At 33.4% G+C, this 22,164-nt stretch overlaps 2 protein-coding genes across 2 annotated transcripts; one reads left to right on the plus strand and one right to left on the minus strand.

The window, feature by feature from the left end:
- Positions 1 to 1,110: 1,110 nt before the first annotated feature.
- LOC141393197 (KIF-binding protein-like) lies at positions 1,111 to 3,358 on the minus strand. The gene is made up of 2 exons (XM_073966162.1): positions 2,439 to 3,358; positions 1,111 to 2,182 (listed from the first exon to the last, which is right to left on the minus strand). Exons 1-2 carry the CDS (start codon positions 3,265 to 3,267, stop codon positions 1,365 to 1,367), a joined length of 1,647 nt encoding a protein of 548 aa, XP_073822263.1. The 5' UTR covers positions 3,268 to 3,358; the 3' UTR covers positions 1,111 to 1,364.
- A 1,050-nt stretch (positions 3,359 to 4,408) lies between these two features.
- On the plus strand, positions 4,409 to 8,169 carry LOC141392374 (KIF-binding protein-like). The gene is made up of 3 exons (XM_073965324.1): positions 4,409 to 5,237; positions 5,494 to 6,104; positions 8,071 to 8,169. The coding sequence occupies exons 1-3, from the start codon at positions 4,409 to 4,411 to the stop codon at positions 8,167 to 8,169; spliced, it is 1,539 nt and encodes a 512-aa protein (XP_073821425.1).
- The last annotated feature ends 13,995 nt before the right edge of the window (positions 8,170 to 22,164 follow it).

Here is a 22,164-nt window from a genome sequence, read left to right on the forward strand (position 1 = left end):
ATTTCTGCCATTTCGGTACTTCAAAATACCGAAAATCGGAAAATACCGTTCTATGGGTGCTGTGTCAAAATGTGGATATATGTATACTGCCAAGATTTTGGGGAAAAAGTTTTGTAGCCCCAAAGAAGACCAAATTTCTGCGATTTCGGTAATGTGGCTAAAACCTTCATAATGCCGAAAATATTGAAGTAGCGTTCTTTGGGAGCTACATATATCAAAACGTGGACCTATACTAGGTCCGCTCATACTACTACAAACATATTTTATTATTGTGTTGGTTTTGAAACCCAAACATTTTGATAGTTTCCCAACATACCATTCAATCTGATTTTATAAAATTTACGAAAAACAATTCGTATAATTACATTCTACAATTACACGGATAAGGTAATAATTAGCATACACATTCATTATTTTCAAGAAAATGAAGTTTCGTTTATTCTCCAGTGGCTACACAAGAATTTATAATTCAAACATTATGTTTTCTTCGAGTAATGTTGGTTTGTTGGATTGTCTTGTGTAATTATAAAGAAGGTTAACCCTGCAAAAAGCTCTAATATAAACAGCATATAATACAGGACTTTCCATACATCATAAGATTGTTTGTACGTACTCTGGATATAACCTTTAATGATTTTTCAATGTCATTTTTCAAAAAATAGAAGTTTCTAGTCAAATTGCCTACAAAGGGACATTAATTACAATAATGCAAAAATTACGTCAGGAACATCATTTTTTCTATCGAAATCAATGACAAAAATACTGATAACGATAGGGAACCATTTACCATTCTGATTACTTAAATGGCATAAAAAGCGAAAAAAATTATTAATCTATTATTGCGGTGCATCATTTTCAATGCGCAATTTAAAAATGCCCATTTGTTGTTTTCCTATAAAATTGTTTACAGTACCGTTACTGTAAACGGAATATCTTTGCATGTCATCTTAAAGACAACTTTTCAGTCCACAAAATTGTTTTATGAATAGTTAAAATATCTCAACTTGTTTACAATTTATCAACGTTTACATTTTTTATTTCCGTTTGCATCATTGTCAGTGACAGTCACTGTACCCCACTCCTTATTATTAAAAACAAATTTTTAGAAATAGGATACCAATCTTTATTTTTATTATTAAAACATATAATATGTCTGTTCCAGAACCTGCAAGAATCTACAAATGTTTACTAAGATGACAATTTTTCCTTCCGAAAATTTCGAAAAAATATTAAAAACTAGTTTCTTGCCGTTTTAGAACAGACCAACAATGCTTATTTCAATATTTTAACAATCAATTCTAGGAAAAATAAAGATCAACGTATTTAAATATAACTAAAAGGCTTTTGTCCAACTCTTCATTTGTTCAATACCCAAGCATACTATAACTTGAGGACATTGAGGACAAATGTCCTTGTGCTACTTCAATGTCTGATTTAAATTCAATTCTCATTTCCTCATCCTTACTGCATTCTTCGATAAAAGTTTTAAAATAAAAACCAGCCTTTGCAATGTATGACGGTTGAAAAGGGTTCATAGATTTTGAGTAAAGGAGTCCAAGTCTGATATGGGCATTCATGCACATTTTCTTCTCGTCAAATGTCATATCGGACAGGCAATAGTTCGATTCGCCTCTAAACGAGGAGACCACTTTTTTAAAATTTTCAATGGCACTTTCTGTCAATTGATTAAGATCATTATGATTTCTGTAACATTTAGTCCATTGATTACCATCATTATGATTTCTGAGAGGCGTATCGACATTTTCCTGGATCATTCGCATTTTAAGAATTAGCTGTCGCATATAACCCATAGCCGCTTCATACCAACATTCCCGAGACATTGCCATATGGGTTTTGGGGTTAAGTTTTGCAACCAGTTCTTTGTTGTATTGAATGCGCATTTCTTGCATTTGGAATTGGCTTCGCCTGTCTGTGTCGAAAAATGTCATGTGATCGTAGAGTTTTGCGAAATCCTTCATTACATCGACATACGTTACTAGGTCGACGCTTGGTTTATAAAAGTCTTTGGCCATTTCAAGCCACCTCTTTGCGAATAAGAACACTTTCTTAGCATCCTTCGATGTGGTGCAGTATTCAGCGGATATTTTCTTTTTATGTGACTTTAATGGTAATTCGGAGTATAGAAAAGGCATTTCACTTTCCAAAACAATATTTTGAATACCTAAAATGAAAAAAGAAAACATAAATTTCAATAAACTAGAAAAGTGATAAATGTTGGATATAATACTCCTGTGCCAGGCATTGGAAATATAACATGAAAATTTTTAACTTTTAGGAGAGAGAGGAGATATGCATAAGAGATCCCTTTCTCCCTTCTTACCCAGAAACTCAAAACATTTTCATGAAAATTTTCATGGTCTGGCACAAGACTTATACAAAGTTCTGTTGTATATCGTCTATAATAATACAATACACACCTGAAATTAAATTTTCCGCTTCTTGTTCTAAATGTTTCTTTGATGCCGACAATAGTGCAATGCAGTATTTCCCCCATCGCCATCCTAGATAGGCGAATGTCTTTTCAACACGCTGGACTTCATTCGATTTCGATTTAATTTTAAACTCATTCGCCAAATATTCAGCCGCGGCCAGGTAATTTCGAGCTTCTTTGAAATTTTTACGTTTAATATAAAAACTGGAGAGATTGGCTGATTGCACTGCTAAATCACAACTAATGTACGATTTAGTTTCAAGTGACAGCATCATTGTCAAGTAGTGATATTTGGCAGACATATTAAATATTTCCAAATTTTGATATACTCTGGCCATGTTTTTTGTAATTTGATTATAAAATTGATCTATTTGGGTGGTATCTTTTAATTTATCCTTATCTTCATTTGGTCTAGATTTTTTGTATTCTTTATATGCCTTTTCTGCATCCGTAAGCAAAGTGAGAGCCTTCGTATTGTCAACGGTAATAATACCAAGATTAAGCAGCGATCCAATAAATGGTGTAATTGCTTCTCTTTTAATATCACGCATTTTTATCAATTCAATGCACTCCTGCCAATATGTCTCGGCCTCGGTGGATTCATCGCTATTGGCATTTATACGTCCAATATCATAGTAAATATGAGCCAGAAGGATTTGGTACGCTAGATCGTTTTCTTCCTCTATGGTATTTAAAAATTCTTTGAGATCATCCTTCAGCTGCAACAACAACTTCAGAAATGTTGAATTTGTTTCTTTATTTTCAGTCATTTGCTCTTTTATTTCGTTGTAACGCTTGAGGAACGCTTTGTTCATTTTGTAAATTTGTGTTTTTAATATTGCTTTGTTAAAACTGGCACTCACGCTTGGTTGTATTGGTCGTTGTTGAAGCAACGAGTGTGAAAATCGAACTGATCGTTTGAACACAGAAAACGACATCACTTAATTTTTTGTGATTTAATTTTAGGCATGGTAAAGGACTGTGGCCACACTGACTTCAAGTGGCGCAACACTAGTTGTGTTCCATTACAACTTGTCTACAAATAGTTTTGTTTACTGGTGATCCTTGTATTGTGCGTTTCTTGTAGGTAAGAAATCAATAGTATTGCGTTGTTGATGTGTCGTAAATTGAATTGAATATCAGAATTCATTGTATGAGAAAATATGAACTAATATTTTAATTGGTTAAAAGTGCGGTAAAAACATTCCGATTATCTTAAATAGTTGATCTTTATTGAAAAACGATTGCAATATATGAGGCGCTCAGCGTCAAAACGGCCTAACCCACATGCCCAAAAAAAATCAAACTGACTATAAAGATTTAACTGGAACCTTTGGAAATAAAATCTAAAAAATTCCATATTGCATTATTTTAGAAGGTTGTATGTATAACTTAGTGTTATTCAATGCAATATGGAATTTTTTAGTAGCTATTTCAAAAGGTTCTAGTTAGATCTTAATAGCCTGTTTGATTTATTTGGGCATGTGGGTTAGGCCGTTTTGACGCTGAGCGCCTCATATATTGCAATCGTTTTTCAATAAAGATCAACTATTTAAGATAATCGGAATGTTTTTGCCGCACTTTTAACCAATTAAAATATTAGTTCATATTTTCTCATACAATGAATTCTGATATTCAATTCAATTTACGACACATCAACAACGCAATACTATTGATTTCTTACCTACAAGAAACGCACAATACAAGGATCACCAGTAAACAAAACTATTTGTAGACAAGTTGTAATGGAACACAACTAGTGTTGCGCCACTTGAAGTCAGTGTGGCCACAGTCCTTTACCATGCCTAAAATTAAATCACAAAAAATTAAGTGATGTCGTTTTCTGTGTTCAAACGATCAGTTCGATTTTAACACTCGTTGCTTCAACAACGACCAATACAACCAAGCGTGAGTGCCAGTTTTAACAAAGCAATATTAAAAACACAAATTTACAAAATGAACAAAGCGTTCCTCAAGCGTTACAACGAAATAAAAGAGCAAATGACTGAAAATAAAGAAACAAATTCAACATTTCTGAAGTTGTTGTTGCAGCTGAAGGATGATCTCAAAGAATTTTTAAATACCATAGATGAAGAAAACGATCTAGCGTACCAAATCCTTCTGGCTCATATTTACTATGATATTGGACGTATAAATGCCAATAGCGATGAATCCACCGAGGCCGAGACATATTGGCAGGAGTGCATTGAATTGATAAAAATGCGTGATATTAAAAGAGAAGCAATTACACCATTTATTGGATCGCTGCTTAATCTTGGTATTATTACCGTTGACAATACGAAGGCTCTCACTTTGCTTACGGATGCAGAAAAGGCATATAAAGAATACAAAAAATCTAGACCAAATGAAGATAAGGATAAATTAAAAGATACCACCCAAATAGATCAATTTTATAATCAAATTACAAAAAACATGGCCAGAGTATATCAAAATTTGGAAATATTTAATATGTCTGCCAAATATCACTACTTGACAATGATGCTGTCACTTGAAACTAAATCGTACATTAGTTGTGATTTAGCAGTGCAATCAGCCAATCTCTCCAGTTTTTATATTAAACGTAAAAATTTCAAAGAAGCTCGAAATTACCTGGCCGCGGCTGAATATTTGGCGAATGAGTTTAAAATTAAATCGAAATCGAATGAAGTCCAGCGTGTTGAAAAGACATTCGCCTATCTAGGATGGCGATGGGGGAAATACTGCATTGCACTATTGTCGGCATCAAAGAAACATTTAGAACAAGAAGCGGAAAATTTAATTTCAGGTGTGTATTGTTTTATTATAGACGATATACAACAGAACTTTGTATAAGTCTTGTGCCAGACCATGAAAATTTTCATGAAAATGTTTTGAGTTTCTGGGTAAGAAGGGAAAAAGGGATCTCTTATGCATATCTCCTCTCTCTCCTAAAAGTTAAAATTTTTCATGTTTTATTTCCAATGCCTGGCACAGGAGTATTATATCCAACATTTATCACTTTTCTAGTTTATTGAAATTTATGTTTTCTTTTTTCATTTTAGGTATTCAAAATATTGTTTTGGAAAGTGAAATGCCTTTTCTATACTCCGAATTACCATTAAAGTCATATAAAAAGAAAATATCCGCTGAATACTGCACCACATCGAAGGATGCTAAGAAAGTGTTCTTATTCGCAAAGAGGTGGCTTGAAATGGCCAAAGACTTTTATAAACCAAGCGTCGACCTAGTAACGTATGTCGATGTAATGAAGGATTTCGCAAAACTCTACGATCACATGACATTTTTCGACACAGACAGGCGAAGCCAATTGCAAATGCAAGAAATGCGCATTCAATACAACAAAGAACTGGTTGCAAAACTTAACCCCAAAACCCATATGGCAATGTCTCGGGAATGTTGGTATGAAGCGGCTATGGGTTATATGCGACAGCTAATTCTTAAAATGCGAATGATCCAGGAAAATGTCGATACGCCTCTCAGAAATCATAATGATGGTAATCAATGGACTAAATGTTACAGAAATCATAATGATCTTAATCAATTGACAGAAAGTGCCATTGAAAATTTTAAAAAAGTGGTCTCCTCGTTTAGAGGCGAATCGAACTATTGCCTGTCCGATATGACATTTGACGAGAAGAAAATGTGCATGAATGCCCATATCAGACTTGGACTCCTTTACTCAAAATCTATGAACCCTTTTCAACCGTCATACATTGCAAAGGCTGGTTTTTATTTTAAAACTTTTATCGAAGAATGCAGTAAGGATGAGGAAATGAGAATTGAATTTAAATCAGACATTGAAGTAGCACAAGGACATTTGTCCTCAATGTCCTCAAGTTATAGTATGTTTGGGTATTGAACAAATGAAGAGTTGGACAAAAGCCTTTTAGTTATATTTAAATACGTTGATCTTTATTTTTCCTAGAATTGATTGTTAAAATATTGAAATAAGCATTGTTGGTCTGTTCTAAAACGGCAAGAAACTAGTTTTTAATATTTTTTCGAAATTTTCGAAAGGAAAAATTGTCATCTTAGTAAACATTTGTAGATTCTTGCAGGTTCTGGAACAGACATATTATATGTTTTAATAATAAAAATAAAGATTGGTATCCTATTTCTAAAAATTTGTTTTTAATAATAAGGAGTGGGGTACAGTGACTGTCACTGACAATGATGCAAACTGAAATACAAAATGTAAACGTTGATAACTTGTAAACAAGTTGAGATATTTTAACTATTCATAAAACAATTTTGTGGACTGAAAAGTTGTCTTTAAGATGACATACAAAGATATTCCGTTTACAGTACCGTTATACTACAATTTTATAGGAAAACAACAAATGGGCATTTTTAAATTGCGCATTGAAAATGATGCACCGCAATAATAGATTAATAATTTTTTTCGCCTTTTATGCCATTTAAGTAATCAGAATGGTAAATGGTTCCCTATCGTTATCAGTATTTTTGTCATTGATTTCGATAGAAAAAATGATGTTCCTGACGTAATTTTTGCATTATTGTAATTAATGTCCCTTTGTAGGCAATTTGACTAGAAACTTCTATTTTTTGAAAAATGACATTGAAAAATCATTACAGGTTATGTCCAGAGTACGTACAAACAATCTTATGATGTATGGAAAGTCCTGTATTAGCCAGGCTTGCTCTATATTATACTAGTCTTTAACGGCGTTGCCCTGATAGAGGTAACAATTTGGACATAGAAGGTAGTGACCTCAATATAGCACCAAAAAGGCTGAAAATTGTCAGTATAGGCTGCTCAAAGGGCGCACTTCTGCTGTCGGTGTGTGTCAATTTACTCACTCACACAATTGAAAAAGAGATTTTTGAAATGAAAATTTTAAATACACAAATTTTTCCATTACACAAGACAACCCAAGAAACCAACATTACTCGCAGAAAACATCATATTTGAATTATAAATTCTTGTGTAGCCACTGGAGAATAAACGCAACTTGATTTTCTTGAAAATAATGAATGTGTATGCTAATTATTACCTTATCCGTATAATTGTAGAATGTATTTATACGAATTGTTTTCCGTAAATTTTATAAAATCAGATTGAATGCTATTTCAAAAGGTTCTAGTTAGATCTTAATAGCCTGTTTGATTTATTTGGGCATGTAAGTTAGGCCGTTTTGGCGCTGAGCGACTCATATATTCCTAGATGTGTTTCTGGCTAAGGCCATGTTTATATTATAGCCTTTTGCAGGGTTAACCTTCTTCATGAGGATTTATTTGAAATATAAACAATGGAATTGACATTTGAAACCCAGACGGTTTGTTAAATCCTGTTATATAAACGTACTATAAGGCGAACTCAAATTATCACACACATTCAAAACATCTACGAGTGTAACACTGGTCAACACGACTTCTGTATCTTCTGATATTTTTGGAGACTATCTCAGTTGTCTCCCTCTACTATAATATGGAGGGTATAATGGAATTTGAAAAACATCTAAATATTAGTCGGAAACCCTATAAAGTATATACCGTGACTGAAAACAAAAAAATGACAGTTTTAAATTGAGCATTGAAGATGATTCACCGCAATCATCGATTATTTAGAAAATTTTGGCTTTTTATGTTATTTTTAGTTATCAGAATGGTGGAATAACTGGTTCCCTATCATTTTCATTAGTATTGTCATTGATTCCGACAAGAAGGGTGCTGCTCCTGACGTAATTTTGTCATAATCGTAATTAGTGTCCCTTTGTTGGCAATTTGGCTAGAAATTTCTAGTTTTTGAAGTTATTTTCCAAAAAATTACTATAAAACTTATTAACGGTTATGTCTAGAGTACGTACAAACAATTTAATCACATATGGAAAGTCCTGTATCAGCCAGGCTTGACCCATATTAGTATAGTCTTTAACGGCATTGCCCTAATAGAGGAAAAAATCAGGGCATAGAACAGAAGTTTTTTCACTTTTCTTTGAATATAGTTTTAGAAACAATGTCGTAATCATGTTTGCTTTTACTAGGCATTTACACAAGACAATTTGTCTCCAAATACAACTCTGATTTACTAACACATACATACATTTGTCGGCTGTCTCCCAGCTGTCCATCATTTTTTCAAAGACAGTCGGGTTAACAAATTTTCGACATTTTTGTAAAAATGAGTGAGATAATAACTGAAATGTGTTGAAAACAAAAGAACATGAAGAAAAACAAAACATGTGAATGGAAAACAAAAAGAAATCGATGATTTTCATTCATAATTTTACAAATGTTTGTGCAGTTGTCGGGACGCCCACGTCACACAGGCAAGTTTTAGGATTTTGACAATCAATACATGAAGTCAACTGCCTGTCATGTGTAAACGCAGGGTTATAAAAGCAAAAATTTCAACACCCATTGTTGTATTCAAGCCCAGACAATACTACTCCCTTCGACGAGTTTGTTTCTATGAAACTCCAATTCTTTTTTTTGCGGGTTTTTTTCAAGCTATGTCATATTTTTGCGGGCATTGTGTGGTGTAAAATTTTTAGTTCGGATGAAAATCACTTTATCTGGCATAAAATCGATATTTTTCTTATGGGAGATGCCAATACACACTTGCGTTTAAATAAACTGTCGCTATCAAAACGCTTCGTAAGAAGTAGTATTGTTTGGACTTGAATGGTGTTGAAATTATTGTTTTTATAAAAGCAAACATGGTCAAGACATTGTTATCAATTGGTCTGTTCCAGAACCTGCAAGAAGCTACCATTTTTTACTACGATAACAATTTTTCCTTTATGTTATCGAAAAAAATAGTAAAAATTAGTAGATTCTTGCAGTACTGGAACAGACCAAATGTTTCTAAAAACTATTTTCAAAGAAAAGTGCAAAAACTTCTGTTCTATGTCCTTAATCGATTATTGTGGTTCATATTTTCTATGCTCAATTTAAAAATTTCCATTTTTTGTTTTCCTGTAAAATTTTAGTATAACGGTACTGTAAATTAATTATTTTTTGTTTATGTCATCTTAAAGACAACTTTTCAGCCTACAAAATTACATATTGAATTGTTAAAAAATCCATACTCGTTTCGAAGTCACCAACGATTAATTTTTTTATTTCATGTTGCATCATTTTCACTGACATCCACTGCACGAATACACAAACATGCAAAATTACCCACAGGCAACGTCGGGCCACAAAGGGTTAATATAAGCTATCATTTCACCAAATTCAGAAATATCCATGTTTTTACCCTCCACCATAATTTCCAAATTGTCATTCCGTTTGTAACACATCGAAATATTCGCCGAAGACCCTATAAAGTATATATTCTTGATCAGCATACAATTTTAAGTCGATTTAACCGTGTCCCTCTGTCCGTCCATCTGTTGAAATCAAAGCTCTGTTCCAGAACTAAAAAGTTTTTACAATTTTTACCACTTTTACACATTTTTCGTTCCCGTACACAAAATTTATATGAAAATCGTTTACGACTTTTACAACTTTTACCACTTTATAAAGTACGGGAACAGACCACAAGATACAGCTCACAATTTTTAAGATAGAGCTTCGTAGTTTGGTATAGAAGGTTCTATCACTCCTTGGATGTTTGGCATTGAAAATGTGTTATATCTGACCATGGTAGAATAATTACAGGTAGGCCACAGCTAACAGCTGATTACAATTGTTTTCTTATTATGGCCTATTCTGTAAGAAGCAGGGTTGACATTTTCTATTGTTGTTGGCATTATGCAATAATAATGGTAGATGCATCGGTGAATTGTTCCAACAAAAAACTTCTGCTGCTGCGCTATATCTTAAAATTAAAAACAAATTTAAAGTTTTATTCGCGTGGTAAAATTAAATTGTTAATTTTTAAATATTAATACTTGCGAAAGAACGATTGGTCAAATATTGATATTAATTGAAATTTGTTCCAAAAGTACGGGAATGTAAAAATTACAATTTTTGTAAAAATTTTGGCAGAAATGTATCTGCAAATCGGATGCCAGCAATTACGATGTTTGATCAGCCAAACATGTCATGTAAAAAATAAGAGAATGTTTTTTTCCCTGTCATAAGTTTGGGTACAACTATTTTTACAGTGTTACAGTGTTTTATTTAACTTGCCTTGGTGTGTGTTTAGTTCAAATCTGGTAACTCATTTTTAACACGGTTGCAGTTGACCAATCGAACTAAAACTTTGCACACTTCTCAGATTTGGATGACAATACACGAATATGAAATCAAAACCCATATTGGTCCATTTTTACACTGTTTTACAGTGTTTTATCTAATTTGCTTTTCAAATCTGGTAACTAATTTTTCACAAAGTTGCAGTTGACCAATCAAACATAAAATTTGCACACATTTCAGAATTGGATGACAATACATGAATATGAAATCAAAACCAATATTGGTCCATTCTTACAGTGTTTTTACGGTGTCTAACTTAACCCCCTTTTCAAATCTGGTAACTGATTTTTAAAACGGTTGCAGTTGACCAATCGAAGTAAAACTTTGTACACTTTTCAGATTTAGATGACAATACGTGAATATGAAACCAAAATCAATATGTGTCCATTTTTTCTTATAGCCCCCATATAACGGTACCACCCGATTTCCGGTATTTTGCTTTTCAAATCTGGTAACTCATTTCCCACACAGTTGCAGTTGACCAATCGAACTAAAACTTTGCAAACTTTTCAGATTTGGATGACAATACATGAATATGAAATCAAAACCAATATTGGTCCATTCTTACAGTGTTTTTACGGTGTCTAACTTAACCCCCTTTTCAAATCTGGTAACTGATTTTTAAAACGGTTGCAGTTGACCAAGCGAACTAAAACTTTGCACACTTTTCAGATGTGAATGACAATACATGAATATGAAATCAAAACCAATATTCGTCCATTTTTACACTGTTTTACAGTGTTTTATCTAGTTTGCTTTTCAAATCTGGTAACTAATTTTTCACACAGTTGCAGTTGACCAATCAAACTTAAAATTTGCACACATTTCAGATTTGGATGACAATACATGAATATGAAATCAAAACAAATATTGGCCCATTTTTACAGTGTTGTACAGTGTTCAATTTTACATGCTTTTCCAATCTGGTAACTCATTTTTAACACAGTTGTAATTTACCAAGCGAACTAAAACTTTGCACACTTTTCAGATATGGATGACAATACTTGAATATGAAATCAAAACCAAAATTGGTCCATTTTTACACTGTTTTACAGTTTTTTATCTAATTTTCTTTTTAAATCTGGTAACTCATTTTTCACGCAGCTGTAGTTGACCAATCGAACTAAAACTTTGTACACTTTTCAGATTTGGATGACAATATATGAATATGAAACCAAAACCAATATGGGTCCATTTTTTCCTGTAGCTCCCATCCAGCGGTACCCCTCGATTTAAGGTATTTTATCGTTATTTTAAGCCCGTATTGGCTGTTTTTGACAACTAGTGTTTCCATGGTACAGAAACGCACCCATTAAAAATTATGGACATAGGTCCAGGTTTTGGTATAGCCCCCATATAGCGGTACCGCCCGATTTCAAGTGTTTTAAGGATTTTATCTTCATTTTTATACCGAATTGCGTGTAACTTGGCATTTGGAAATCCCAGTGGTACAGAAATTTCATCACCAAAAATTGTGACATAGGTCCAGGTGTTGGTATAGCCCCCATATTACGGCTCCACCCGATTTCAAGTGTTTTTACAGTGTTTTATTTAACATGCTTTGGTCCGTTTAGTTCAAATCTGGTAACTTATTTTTAACACAGTTGCAGTTGAACTGAAACTTTGCACACATGGAATCAAAACCAATATTGGTCCATTTCACAGTGTTTTAACGGTGTTTTATTTAACTTGCATTTCAACTCTTGTAACTCATTTTCCCCACAGTTGCAGTTGATCAATCGAACTGAAACTTTGCACACTTTTCAGATTTGGGTGACAATACATGAATATGGGCCCAATTTTTCTTACATTCCCCATATAGCGGTACCATCCGATATCAGGTATTTTGAGGGTTTTATCTTCATTTTTGCCGAAATTAGCTGTCATTTGGCATTTCCAATGATACAGACATTTCCCCAACAAAAATTGTGAACATAGGTGCAGGTTGTGGTATAGCCCCCTTATAACGGTACCACCCGATTTCAAGTATTATGAGGATTTTATCTTGATTTTGAGACCGAATTGGCTGTAACTTGGCGTTTGGAGTCCCCAATGGTACAGAAACTTCTCCACCAAAAATTTTTGACATAGGTCCAGGTTTTGATATAGACCCCATATAGTGGTACCACCCGATTTCAAGTGTTTTAAGGATTTTATCTTCATTTTTAGACAGACTTGGATGTAACGTCGCATTTGGAGTCCCCAATTGTTCAGAAACTTCCCCACCAAAAATTATGGACATAAGTCCATGTTTTGGTATAGCCTTTATATAACGGTACTACACGATTCCCAGCAAAAATTTGGATCCAGTAGTCATTACGTAACCCTTTACAAAGTAATGTAAACAAGCTTCTTTTCGCATTACAGGTAATCTGAAAAGTAATGGGTTACTTCTTAAAAAAATTACAAGGTAAACCTACTTACTTTACTCCTCCCTAAGTAATGGGGACGGTGGCACAGTGAGTGTGTGTCCGACTATAAATCCTAGGGTTGTGTGTTCAACGCTCACTGTCGGCACGCAAGTTTTTTTTTAATTAAAAAATAACAGTTCGTGTTGAACATGTGCACTAGAAAATAATTTGTCGCTTAGCCTCAATAAATATATTCTTTCTCATGATGGAATCTCTCAAATAAAACGCTTGCATTTAAATTATAAATGGTGGTAAAATTAAACGGCAAGCATTTTATTTGAGAGATTCCATCATGAGAAAGAATATATTTATTGAGGCTAAGCGACAAATTATTTTCTAGTTTTAAGTGCATTTCTAAATAAAACACTGAAACTTAATTTTTTTTTAAAATTATATTTTATTATATTTGCAAAACAGATTTCTAGCAACAATATTCTGGAGCCTAGCTAACCCTGCAGTTACACATGCCAGTAAATCGGTGCCAGTTAAATACATGTATTATACTCAAAAATACCAAAAAAGTGTTCGACGGGCATGCAGTTTTCTTGTGTGTTTACACATGCCAGTGCAAGTTCAATTTCAAAATTATTTTAAACCGCATATAGCACACAAAATTGCATTATATTTTAGACTTAAAATACAATGCACAACATATTTTATTAATATTATTTTATTTCGTTTTAAAAATACTGTTTTCAGTCATAAACATAATGAATCAGAGGGGAAATTATTTGTCAACATATCTTTTTATGAAAAACATCAAAATTATGTCTTTATTTACAACTAATATATGGCAGCTACTGAGATGTTTTATTTGTATTTCTTAATCTTTTTGAAAATATGCATTGAATCTTTTGCATAAAAGAAACGAAAATGTACGTGGATTAAAAAATAGCCTCGGCAACTCTTGTTTCATTTTCGACATATCACAGTTCAAAAATTTACTGGCATGAAAAATCTAGTGCCAGTGGAGTCGACAATTCAAAAAAAAAAATGTAATTGTTGTAGTAAAATATTGTGTATGTATTGCATTTTTCGAACTGTCACTAGCATGTATAAACACTGGGTATAATAATTTCTATTGTTTATTCTATTTGGCACTTTAACATATAAACAGTGAAGTTCTAAATTCCATATGTTTTTGTAAAACGGGCTAACTATGCAGATACATCTACCTTTATTATTGTACCGTGCCATTTGACGTTTTATGCCATGGCTGTAGGGTTGTATTTTTCAGCGAATTTCATACCTGGCCTACCTCTACTTTATTATACCATGTATCGGACCCAGCGTTGCCGACAGTTTTTGATCGAAAATCGTCAAAAATCGTCAACATGGTTCAAAACTAGGTTTGGTTACTGTTTAATGGGATTTTTCGGCTGATTGTTTTGTCATTGAGCCTGACAACATAAGATTTACAACCCACAGTAATAAATCTAACCCAATCTTACTCAAATAGCGCTATAAAAACAGCTTTAACAAGATGCTAGTTTTTTTTGAATTTCGGAATTTAAATCTTGGCTAATTTCCAGATAACGCCACAACAGCCACAACAAGCAAGAGGGATAAATCCGCTATATCTTCAGTATTTTATCTGGTGATTATTTATAGGTTAATGTTGATTTTATGTAAAAATTCGGCAATGGCAGGCAGTTTATCTATTCCATGTTTGTTGATGAAGTCCACGGTGGATCTTGAATTTTTTATGAGGTGATTTGCATTTCTTTTTGTTGAAAAACGACGGCAATAAGTTTCGTTCCAGTACTTTTTTAATGATAAAAGTGTCGAAAATGAGTTCCACATACACATTTTTCCAAAATGTACGGGAACGGAAAAATGGCAGAAACGTCAAAAAACTGGAACAAATATCAGAGTCGGCGTGTCAGTCAATCGGAAGCCGGCAAACATGTTGCACATTTTTGCTCGCTCAATTTTGTCGTGTAAAAAGTTTCTAAAGAGAAAGGTATTCAGCGCCATTTTTGTTCAAAGAGAAGCAAACATTTTGCAACTTTTTTACGGGAACGCATATTGGGGAAAAACGTTCAAAATGTGTTAAATGTGTAAAAACTTTTTAGTTCTGGAAAGAAGCTATAATGTGGTCAATACTTTCTTCGATGTTACAGGTTTTACAAAGCGGTGATGGCACTATATTCATCTTTTCCAGGGTAGCATTGCAGAATGCGTGGTTTGTTACTATTCTGTTTAACTTTTTTGTGTCCACTGGAGCAGATATGGTTTTGTACAACCACGGACGCATGGCAAGATCGTGAAGAAATGAGAGGATCTGGTCAGGCCTCGGTCTTTATATACATATCCCTACTCAGACCATAGAATATGGGTAATATGGTTAATTGAGATAGTCAATGGTGTATCAATCTGCGACCCGATTTCCCTAGCCCAGTTTCATTAAGTGGAATACTACTATGTCCTGGAATGTGATGCAGATCCATTTCTTCGAAATGTTCTGAAATTAAATCTTTAATTCTATCTATAAGATAGTTACCTTTACAATTGCTTTAAATCGCTTTGAGATCACTTAGACAATCACAAAGAATGGCTACTCTTCGAAAAATGATAATTTCCCTATGGTAATCGAGTTTGAATAATGCCGCAAGGTAAAGCTGGGTACACATTGTCAGTTTTTAATGACAGCCTAGCTCAAATATCGCATGCTTGACAGTGTGACCGTCCATGTTTGTCGATACACGTACATTTTGCTTCTTGGGCAGTCGGATATCGATAAAAAACTGTCATTCAAAACTGACAGACCGCTTAAAGATGGCATTAGTAGGAAGTTAAGAAAGCTGGTCTCATATTTTTTTCGCATCCAGATAGATGTAATTCTCATTCGAAAACTTTTCAAGGATGATCTATTAACAATCCTAAATGAAAATTTTCAGCTGATGTAATTCGAAGGTGAGGCAAAGACTACGAAATTACCTGTATTCTAAACATCCGTATGGAAATCGCTATAAAACGTAAAGGCCTGGGTACAGAAGCTGCCTCGCCTGCTTGCCTTGCTTTCCTGCTTTATTTCTGACATAACAAAAATAAAAGAATAAAGAAGGCCGAGCAAATTTCGAACTATGTTGCCCTTTTCTTTTTTATTCTTTTATCAGAAGCAAGCAAGGCAAGCAGGCGAGGCAGCTTATGTACCCAGGCCTTTAGTTAACGTCTTTTATTTCATGCAATTTTAGCTTACGTGAAAAATGGTCATTTTTCAATTTTAGGCCAAAAAATCGTCAAAATGAAGATAAATCGTCAAATTCGGCAACACTGATCGGACCACGCCCTCATATAGCCCCCATTGAACGGTACCTCTCGATTTTCGGTATTTTGAAGATTTTGGCATTATCACGCCGAAATGGCTGAAATTTGGTATTTAGTCTTCGTTAGGGGTAAAAAATTGTCCACTTTCATAAAGCCCCCATATAACGGTACCTCCCGATTTTCGGTATTTTGGAGGTTGTTACATAAATATTCCACCGAAATGGCTGAAATTTGGTGTTCAATCTTCGTTGGGGGTATTAAACGTTCCATATGAAATTTGTCGATATAAATCCACATCCTCACATATAACGGTATTTCGGTATTTTGAAGGTTGTGGCCTCAATTTCCCCACGAAATGGCTGAAATTTGGTATTTAGTCTTCGTCAGGGGTATGAAACTTTCCACCTGAAATTTGTCGGTATATGTCCACGCCTTCACATAGCCCCTATAGAACGGCACCTCCCGATTTTCGGTATTTTAAAGGTTGTGGCCACAATAATCCACTGAAATGGGTGAAATTTGTTATAAATGTTGGTAAAAAATATTCCAGAAGAGAATTATCAGTATGGGCCTACGTCTTTATATAGCCCCAATAGAAGGGTACCTGCCGCTTTTCTGTATTTGGTAGGTTGTGCCCACCGAAACTACTGAAATTTGGTAATTTGTCTTCGTTGGTGGTATAAAACTTACAAAGTATGGACCAAATCGGTTATTCACTTCAAGAGTGATCGTGCGCATAATTTTTGCGAACAAATTTGAATTTTTGTGGGGGTGGTACCCCATGAAGAGGGCCCAAGGCGAATTTAACAAGGTGATCCAAAAGGCGAATTCAGACCGTAGTCTTCATTTTCTGTCACATTTTTCTGCGCGAAATATTCACAAAATGTAGAAGAAAACGGTAAAATATTTTTCGCGAAGCTTAAATAAAAATGTTGTACACAGATATTCTTTATAGAAGAGAAATATTTGTTATTTATTTTTGATTAAAAATTTGTTTTGACAGCAAATGAAGACATCAGCTGGTATTATTGTATCACCTTCTTTCTTGCACCATGAGAGGCCCGATATGGCCCATCTTCGAATTTAAACCAAGTTTGGACAAAATATTACGAAAGCCAAATTTTGGTTTTCAAAATGTAATAGGGTCTACTCATGAAATTTAGAACTTTGAAATTTGCTACAATAAAATTTTTCTTTTCATGCTGAACGTGAAATAAAAATGACATACGACAGTTCTGAATGATTTATATTTACATTTTGATTAAAATTTGTTCTATTTTAGAGGATTTTCAAAATGTATTTATGGTTTTTCCCATGATGCAAGAAAGAAGGTGATACAATAATACCAGCTGATGTTTTCATTTGCTGTCAAAACATATTTTTAATCAAAAATAAATAACAAATATTTCTTTTCTATAAAGAATATCTGTGTACAAGATCTTTATTTAAGCCTCGCGAAGAATATTTTACCGTTTTCTTGTAGCTTTTGTGGATATTTCGCGCCAAAAAAATTGAGAGCAAATGAACGGTCTGAATTCGCCCGAAGTCGCCTTTTGGATCACCTTGTTAAATTCGACTTGGTTTTTCCTGAGAAAATTTTAAGAACGACACCATTATTCAATATTTTCTTTGACATTAAATTTTCAATAACAAAAATTTTGTTTTATAATAGCCCGTTTCCACGGTACGTCGTTCGTTCTCTATTCGTTGTTCGACCCATAACTACGAATAAATTACTTATTTCCCCACACAAAATTCTATGAACGAACGACGATTTTTCTACGTTGTTCGATTAGAAATACTCTCTGAACGACGAATAAGTATGTCCCATCCCTAACAAATGAGAGAATTTATCGAAAAAAATTAATTATGACATGTCTAAATTCTAAATTGAAAAATTTGTTGAAAACACTAACATTTTTAGAAAAAAGGAAAAACATGAATGGAAATTAATGAACTAAATATTTTATATAGATGCAGAAGGAAGATGGTTGTGTTTCCTTCTTAATTCCACACACATTTCCTGTCCATTAGTTCAAAATTGCGTAAAAAATCAGAAACAAAAATTAAACAAATACCTGAAAGTCTGTGTACACAAACATTGTTTTGACATGTCTCTCTCTCTTTAATTTTGAAAATAGAAACATATAAAAATATATTGAAAATACAAAATTATTCAGAATTTATGGAAAAAATGAATGAAATGTGTGTAGTTAAATGTAGAAGATACATTTGAAGGAAAGTCTACTGCTTTTCCTATTCATTTAATGTATATTTTATGTGTTTTCGGTTCAAATTTTCGTGAAAACTAGGAAACAAAAATAAAGGAAATTTTGTTTATGTTTCTGTTAATTACGAATGGTGTCGTGGAAACGGGCTAATTCGTGTACGTCGTTCGACAGACGAACAACGTAATTGAAACGCTCGTGTGAACATGACATAAATTTGTTCGTTTTTGTAATTCATGCATATACCATGGCACAATTACCCAGGTAGTGGCATCGTAAAATTTTGAATATATTATGCCAAAACTTTCTTTATGTTGTTGGGGAAATTTCAACAAAAATATTTTTTTATAAAGGGATTTGACTTTTCATATTCGAACAGCTGGTGTGATACCACTACCTGGGTAATTGTGCCACGGCATATACCTTATATAAATTTGCAATGATTGTATATACCAGGGACGTACGCAGGATTTCATTTCGGGGGGGGGCCCAACTTGACCAAAAATCATGAAAAATTCAAATGTTGTGTAGCGTTACGTACAGCTATTTTAATGGGTTATGGCCACTTATAAGAATCAGAAAAGCCATTTTCATGCAGTTTTTATAGGAAATCTATTAAACCTTGTTACCTTCTATTTTTATTTATTTATTTATTTTATTTATTTTTTTTTTTTTTTTTTTTTTTTTTTGAAAAATCTTTCTGACAAATACCCACGTATAAAGCACTGTTTTTACTAAAGCAGTTTGCGGTACCCACTGCAGTTTGAAAAAGAGTAAACCGATCAGCATATATTTTTGTGGGATCATTACGAACTTAATAATCTTGTCCATTATCGAAACGGAATTAAAAAAATAAATATTTAAACATTTTGAACAGTTAAAAACAAAATTTAGATTTTAACAAAAAAAAAAACTGTAAAAAAAATATATTTTTGTCGGACTCCGTCAGCAGTTATTTAAGGACTCTCTCGGTTAATCACATGCTTTATGTGTATAATAGTCCCACAAAAACATATAAAGACCGGAGCATCTGTTTTCGAGCACCGTTTTCAAAAGTGCCTCTTCGAGGAAAAGACGTTTTTAGATTCTATGCTACATACAAAGCTCGAAAACTTATATCTCAGTAAATTTTTGTTCGATGGACTGGAGATTTTGGCACATATTCTAGTCTACATGTACTTTAAAATGAGCCAACAAAATTTAGATTTTTCGAATTTTATATGAAATATTGGTACATAGTATATAAATTCAATAGAATGAATTCATAATATTTAGGATACAATTTTAAATATTTGCAGAGTAAGATATTTAGAATTGAAAATAGGCAATATCTAGCAATTTTACAACCACAAAGAATTGCCGTTGTCGTTGCTATAGCAAGATTTTCATTATTTCGATGATCTTAGCTTAATTTTTAAGAATATCGTCTGTCATTGTCGTTGATATGTTTCCAAATGAACACATTAAGAAAAATTTCAAATTATGCAATTTTTAGATATGTATATTATAACATTTGAGGCAATAAATGTAGTTTTTCCAGTTCATTATTTCTCCAGAGATATAGCCCCGAGTTGCTTTAAAAAAGCAATATTTAACAATGTTTAGATGAGGCCATAAAATCCAAGCTGGATCTGACTCAACAAAACGCAACTAGGGCTGTTATATTTTGGGTCTGTACTTTCACAAAATCCTCACTTCGAATTGTTTGCACAAGATTACCTTAAAAATGTTGCACAGGCTGGGAGTGAAAAATTCTTTTTTGGTGATGAATGTCGATTAAGATAATATGATGAACCCGAAAGGACAGTTTTGCCATAGGTCAAACTTCTGAGTTATAGCGAAATGAATTATTTCTTGACAAACTATACATACCTACATGACAAAAAACCAAGCGAAATTTTATCACGCCATAACTCAGAAGTTTGACCTATGGCAAAACTGTCCTGGTTTTAATGTCGGAATATCCGGTTCAAAAACTGAGATAACCGGATCTATCCTCCAAGAAAATTTTTTATTAACGAGTTCATAATTACAAGAGCTATTTGTGGTAAATATTTTAAAAGCACCCCAGATTTCAACATAAGCAAAAACCAATTGTTGTGTCTACATATCTATACATAACCAATAACGAATATACAGAAAAACAAAACATAGTTTAATTCTGAACCGAAGTCCGAATAAATGCCAAAAATGGCAATGAAAACGGGACAAAATCGATTAGTTGCCAAGGAAAACCGTACCAATAATATTCTGAGGAACATTTTTGTAGAATATTTGGATGCTGAAAAATCTTATCTTGTGGTACATTCACTACGGTTCAGAAATAAAGGACGAAAAGGACATTAAAGGCATTGAGTTAGAAGAATGAAATGAAAGATTCGCCAATCGATTTGACTGAAGACATGTCACCTCAAAACGAAGCTACGCCAAACAGAGATATGGAGCTATTTTCCCAAGTATTATAGGTTAAAAATCAAAAACTTCATCGCGCAATATCTCAGAAACTTGACCTATGGCGAAAATTTCCTATTTATTATTTATTTATTTATTTATATAATTTATCTTATATAAATATAAGATAAATTTGGAGAATAACATAAGCAGCTTAGGCCATCAGCTAAAATTTCCTTTTCGGTTCTTAGTATACTCATTAAAGGCTATCATCTCCAAATAAAATTTTCCACCCCCAAAAATGCTGCTGCACAGTGTAATAAGCTAACTAATTTTTGAAATGGATCTTATTTTGAGAGACACTCCTCTCGATATTTATCGCGTCCATAAGTTATTTTAGTTGGTCACCGTAGTATTTAGAGCTTTGTCAGGAAGCATTAACTTGTCCACGAAAAATAGGATATCGCTGTAAACAAGACTACAAAATGTTCAAAGGATCCTCGAACATTATTTAAACTGCAATTATGTTTGACTTCTATGAGGGACCTGAAGATGTTGTCCAAACATATTCTCTTGGAACTTGATCTACTTTTGGAAGTAATTTTGCGAGTGGACCGAGATAGTCCATATTAGGTTCGATTTTAGACTGAATCGGTTAGCCCCTTCGACCATTTTAGTGAATATTTTTTAACTTTTATGGCAGAGGTACCGATATGACTTAAATTTAATTTGGACAAAACATTACGAGATCCATATCTTGGACCAAATCGGTTGATCCGTTCGAGAGTTATCATGAGTTCCAACCTGCCAGAAAAACAGAGATATAGACGGGCGGTGGTAAGTACTTCCATCTTGTCTGAAACGAATTTCGTCCAAACATATGTGGAGTGTAAAATCATAATTTTGATGAGAAATATTTGTATCATATCCTAGTGTATATAATCTCATAACCTTAAACTCTGAGGCTACAATTATACTTCGGTGATGATAAGGACAAAAATAAAGTGAAGCACAAAACTTCATTTGTCTTCATGATTTTCTCATACTGTTTAGCAGTCAATTTGTCTAAAATAGAATAACAAAAAATTTGCGATGGCAGTAAAACAAATGTTGTTATAGAATGAGTTTTAAGCCTTGAGAGCTCTATATATTTCGAATATGACATAAACTTGGAGTATATTTATTATGGAATTCGCATTTGATAGTGGAATGATATGACATGAAGAAGTAATTCAGATTTCATTGG

The sequence above is a fragment of the Musca autumnalis genome, unplaced genomic scaffold, assembly GCF_047663935.1.
Source record: "Musca autumnalis isolate F117 unplaced genomic scaffold, ASM4766393v1 scaffold_2, whole genome shotgun sequence".
Taxonomy (NCBI): domain Eukaryota; kingdom Metazoa; phylum Arthropoda; class Insecta; order Diptera; family Muscidae; genus Musca; species Musca autumnalis.